General features: G+C 34.8%; 1 protein-coding gene across 1 annotated transcript; it reads left to right on the forward strand.

Annotated features, from left to right (window-relative positions):
* Positions 1–201: 201 nt before the first annotated feature.
* Positions 202–5,522, forward strand: LOC101415721 (lysozyme C). Its single transcript, XM_004479184.5, has 4 exons — positions 202–389; positions 1,707–1,871; positions 3,898–3,976; positions 4,525–5,522. Exons 1-4 carry the CDS (start codon positions 254–256, stop codon positions 4,589–4,591), a joined length of 447 nt encoding a protein of 148 aa, XP_004479241.1. The 5' UTR covers positions 202–253; the 3' UTR covers positions 4,592–5,522.
* Positions 5,523–5,795: the final 273 nt, after the last annotated feature.

Raw genomic sequence — 5,795 nt, forward strand, 5'->3', positions numbered from 1 at the left:
AACAATGCAACTTACCAATTCTTGCTGAGCCACATCTTTAAGCAATCTCCTTTCACTGTGGGTGGTTCTTAACATCAGGCTATCTATCTTCAAAAAAATCTTTTTAATGTCAGTGGATGAATAAACAGTTTTTGATTTCCACATAGCTAAAGGGTGGAACCCCCAAACCACTAGGAGAGGAAGGAAGTTAACAGATGTTAAATACTGGGATCCTCTTGCCATAGTAGCCCAGAGGTCTGGCCTCCCAGTCAACATGAAGGCTCTATTTATTCTGGGGCTTCTCCTTCTTTCTGTCACTGTCCAGGGCAAGAAGTATGAAAGGTGTGAATTGGCCAGAACCCTGAAAAGTTATGGACTGGATGGCTTCAAGGGAATCAGCCTGGCAAACTGTAAGTCTGCTCTCCTTCATACTTCCAGAGTGTTATCCAAAAGAGGAACAGATCCTAGGAGAGGAGGATTATAAAAAGGGGTTTTCCTTGAATGGACTTTTTTTAATGTCTTTTATGTGTTACTCACAGTGGTTAAAAATATCAACTTCTTCCTATCAGATGCTGGAATAACAGCATAGAGAGGCAAAAATCTACCATTCCAAGTACAATAGGACCTGTTGTACTCTTCTAGTTCCACTGAATTTGCCAGATGCCTCAGACTCAATGGCACACATAAGCTGACCAAAAGATACACTTGAGGACCTGGAATACCTCTGGAAAGTCCTTAATAGTTGACTCCAGCCATTTCCCATTTAGAACTCAGGTTCTGAGAACACAGAGTGACAAATATCAAGTACTTTATCTTATTTATTTTTCTGATTCCCTGCCATGATATGGGATTTTAACTGTAAAGTTTAAAATTATGTTGAACTCCCCATACCAAGGGCAGTAGGAACCAATTTCCCCTCAGTAACTCTGTTAGATAAGGATCCCTGAAGTTGAACATGAAATGATAATTTATTATTCTTATGCACCCTGCTGGATTAACTATTTTTCATTTTCTTCCACACAATTCAAGTATGTCCTGAGTAAAAGTTACTTTATATTTTAGTATATTTGTCAACTGTACTTCTCAGATTGAATTAAAACATTTCCTCCAAATCTCTATTTTTGGATGAATGAGTGATGGATGAAATATTCTTTTTTTCTCTACTCTCTTTGTATTCCAGGTTCTGATTACTGAAATCTACCTTTAGCAATCCTAAGAAACTTCCTTTCTCTCAGAAAATCCTCATTTCTTCTAATCAAAAGTTTTTTCCATCAGCTTATATGTCAACTATGAATTTCCAAAGTCCCCTCAATAATTTTGTTGATCTTTCTATTCTGACTGACTATTACTTGAAGGATGGGGAAAGGGTAAAAGAAATAGAAGAAACATTAATTTAATTTAATTTTAGGAGGTACCAGGGATTGAACCCAGGATCTCATACAGGGGAAGCAGGCACTCAAACAGTACTGAGCTACATCTGCTCCCTAAATATTTTTAAAAGCAAAATATTTTAGTTTGCTTCATTACTGTAAAACACTGGTTTGCATCACATAAGGATTCTCTTAGGGGCCCTTTAACACTCAAGTGTGAAAATATTTAGTGAGTTGATGTATCTTTAAACTTATAATGTAAATTATTAGTAAAATAGAATTAGCTAAATATAATTGATTTTATATACAGTATAAGTGAAAAATTACTAAAAAAATTACTAAAAAAATTATTTTCAGGGATGTGTTTGGCCAGATGGGAGAGTGATTATGATACACAAGCTATAAACTTCAATCCTGGAGACAAAAGTACCGATTATGGGATTTTTCAGATCAATAGCCGCTACTGGTGTAATGATGGCAAAACTCCAGGTGCAGTTAACGGCTGTGGTATATCCTGCAATGGTAAGAAAGAAAATGTATGAGTGATGGTACAGGGCCCATTTGCTTGTACTTACAAGAATAGAGATTCAACTCAAATATGACAGCCTAGAAGGCTCATCAGGCACCTAGACACCCACCATCTCAAGTTTTAGGTACCCAGTGCTATCTGCCTCATAATTCCCTAAGTAAGAAATTAAAGGTCTGGGATCATAAAACTTTGGTGTTCTTTAATATATAAAGGCTTTTGGAATGGTCTATTAATTTATCGTAAATGAACATATTAATGTTTTGTAGAAAATAATGCCATCTTCTCATTTACTTTGGGAGGTATAGGGCTAATTTGTTTTGTGTGTCCTTTATAACTTGTTTATACATTTTATTATGAATTATTCTAAATATATAGAAAATGGGAGACATTAGTATAATAAAGTCATATGTCTGTCAACTTTTTAATAAATATTAATATTTTCCATATTTGCTTCATATATGTATATGTATGTATGCAATATACATATACTATTATATTATTTATGTAAGGATTTTAAAGTGAATTAGAGACATTATGACATTTCATTTCAAAATTCTTTAGTTTGGGAAGCAGACTTGGCCCAGTGGTTAGGGCGTCCGTCTACCACATGGGGGGTCCGCGGTTCAAACCCCGGGCCTCCTTGGCCTGCGTGCCCTGCCCCGCAAGGGTGTCCCCTGTGTAGGGGAGCCCCATGCGCAAGGAGTGTGCCCCGTAAGGAGAGCCGCCTGGTGCAAAAGAACGTGCAGCCTGCCAAAGAATGGCGCTACACAAATGGAGAGCTGATACAACAAGATGACGCAACAGAAAGAAACACAGATTTCTGTGCCGCTGACAACAACAGAAGCAGACAAAGAAGAACACGCAGCAAATAGACACAGAGAACAGACAACTGGGGCAGGGGAAGGGGACAGAAACAAATAAATAAATGAGTCTTTTTAAAAAAATTCTTTAGCTTGCATCTCTAAAAGATACAGTTCCTATATAATTATTACTATACCTAACAAGTTAATTTATGGACTGGTTTATTTGTGGTGGAACAAATATTTTGTTGAACTCATATAAAAATGGAAATCACATGTGGAATCTTTACTTCATATAATATAGATAATTGTTGCAAATTTGACATTGTTACATTTTTGAATGATAAATTCCTGAGATTAGTCTTAGAATATTCTTTTTGTTTAAATCTAGGTAATTTAATTTTAAAAATAGCTTGTATTATAAAATAATCTGTGGTTACTGAATAAAGATTAGAAAATATAGATAAGAAAAAATCACTCATAATCTTCCTACCCAGAGATTTATAACCACTGATAGTTTTTTGCTACATATTCTACCAGAATATATATCCATTATGTATATGAATGTAAAGCTGAATCATGCACCTATAATATACCCACCTACAAGCATGTAAACCATGTATACTTATACAAAAATGAAATTGTATCATATGTTCTGCTTCACAGTTTTGTTTAATGCCTCAAAATTATTTCCATGTCATCAAATCCAAATCTGTCTGTAGTATCTTTTTACAAGCAAGACTTGACTTCTATCATATGAATATTCCATAATTTATGGTCTACTCCTACTGATAAGAACTTCAGTTTTTCCATTTTCCCTTTTATGCATCGCTATGAAAAACCTTGTACATACATCTTTGGGTACATTCTACTTATTTTCTACTTATTTTCTTAGCATAGCTTCCTAGCAGTGCAATTGCTGAGTAAAAAAATCACTCGTTTTTTTTTTACAGTGCCTATTACAAAGAGACGCTTCCATTATATTAGTTAATAATTCCAGAACTTCCAATTACATCACTAAATAATTAACAGAGGGTTTTATTTTATACCCAATGAGATAGAATGAAGGGAACATTTCCCCCCATATTCATAGATATTTGGGCTCTTGGAAAATAATTTCCTAATATACCTCAGCCTAATAAAGTAAAGCTGACTAAACCTGATCTTAAAATAAAATTTCTAAGAACATTGTTTTCATATCTCACTGCCTCTTTCTCAGTTTTGTTACAAGATGACATCACACAAGCTGTGAAGTGTGCAGAGAGGGTTGTCAGCGATCCACAAGGCATCAGAGCATGGTACGTTTTAAAGTGCTAGAGGGGAAACTCTTTCGCCCTAGTGTTGATATGTGCAGTGAGAAAGATTTCAAAGCCAAAAGTATGATACTGAACACTAAATTTGCAACTTTAGGCTTACGCTAAACAATTTATTATGTCCATTCTTGAGGAAGCAATCTATCTTATATATTCTGAATCTTACTCTCTTCCTCACCAATATATTGTAGAGGATTTCTAGAGCTTTTAAACTTTTGCACACTGTACCTTGTCATATCTTACAATATTTTGAAAACAAGGAAAAGTGGAGAGTATGTTGTGGTTGCTGTTGTAAATGCACATAATTCAACAGATATGTTCAGCATCCTGGTGCTGCAGGGAGGGCTTTGGGCAGGAATGGGGCCCTTTGTATACATATCTATCTCAGTTGATAAAAAAATATTATCTGTATCTATCTATAGCAGAGGGTTAGTGACTGATAAAATACTTTATTTCCCCAAAGGATATCAAGTATGTTGATTACAATGAAGACATTTTAACTGTTTCATGGTTTGTTTCACTTTTCTCCACAGGGTGGCGTGGAGAATCCATTGTAAGAACCAAGATGTCACGCAGTACATTCAAGGTTGTGGAGTTTAACTGCTGAGTTTTCTTTCTGCATCTTATTTTTGCCTCTTTTTCACCTAAGGGAGAAGTAGTTAAGTGACAGATTATAATACCATATTTTCCCCCTTGAAACAAATAACATTTTTATAGAAGGAGGAGCAAAATATGGTCTGTCATCTCAGAGGCTTATGTTTACTAACGTGTTCACTTGTTGATATTAAGCCAACAGCATTTTTCAGGTTGCTTATAGAACTAATGCAGTTGAAAAGTTATCTAATATCTTGGTTATCAAATACATCTCCAATATATTCAGTTCTTAATCAAAGAAATAACCTAATTTTGAATAATATAAGTATTCCCAATGTTAGATAAAAATGTAACAAAAACTATCATAAAACAAATTGCATCTAGGAAAATCCAAGCTGTGTAGGCATGTGATGCTTTCATCTGTTCAGTAATCTGTAAAACAGAAAAGGTGAGCACTCTTTGTTGGGAAATATAAACTTTTCAAAAGAGCACAATGCCATATAGCTAAAAATATAGACAGTCTGAATTAAGAATTTGATTTTCATAAGGTGTGTGATCTTTGGTTTAAATATTTTCTTAGTTATCTTGATTTTATACAGCTATAAAAGTAGATTCATGTTTATATATGAATCTATAATAGTCCTTTAATAACTCTCTTACGCTTCTTGCTGTTAATGAAGGAATATAAAAATGATTAGATGAGCTCTTGTCAGTCCTTAATTTTATTAATTTAGATTCATGCATCATGGCTAAGCCCTGAAACAGGTGACTGCAAGTTTGAAATAATTTCTAATTATCTCTAGTGTGAAAATATGCATGTCGTAAAAAAAATGCGAGCATTATCATGAACAGCTTTGTATCACATACCTTTTCCTTCTTTAAGACCTGTCTTCTATCTCTGAAGAAGAAAAAAATAAAGATAAGATTTAGCACTCAATATTTCCTATATGCTCATTTGTACCCAAATAGCTGGATATAGCCAGAGAAAAATTCACAAGTGTCCTGACGCGTCTCACTTTAAATTCATAACTGCAAATAATCTCAAATGGACACTCAAATCTGCCTGGCATCTCAGTCATTGCTCCTTAATCCTTCTGTGCTGGTGTTCCCATTCTCCAAAATTACATTACCATTTTACTTCTCTTTCTTCAAAGCTTCGGCATTACCAATGGACTCCCCACCCCAACCCCACCCTCTGCACTCCGAAAGT

Source organism: Dasypus novemcinctus, chromosome 12 (assembly GCF_030445035.2).
Source record: "Dasypus novemcinctus isolate mDasNov1 chromosome 12, mDasNov1.1.hap2, whole genome shotgun sequence".
Classification (NCBI taxonomy): Eukaryota; Metazoa; Chordata; class Mammalia; order Cingulata; family Dasypodidae; genus Dasypus; species Dasypus novemcinctus.

Excerpts from the sequence above, each read along its gene's own strand:
- LOC101415721 (XM_004479184.5), top strand. The coding sequence starts at position 254 with ATGAAGGCTCTATTTATTCTGGGGCTTCTCCTTCTTTCTGTCACTGTC. Across the intron at positions 390-1,706 it reads GGGAATCAGCCTGGCAAACT|GGATGTGTTTGGCCAGATGG; the intron begins GTAAGTCTGCTC and ends AATTATTTTCAG. Across the intron at positions 3,977-4,524 it reads CCACAAGGCATCAGAGCATG|GGTGGCGTGGAGAATCCATT; the intron begins GTACGTTTTAAA and ends TTTTCTCCACAG.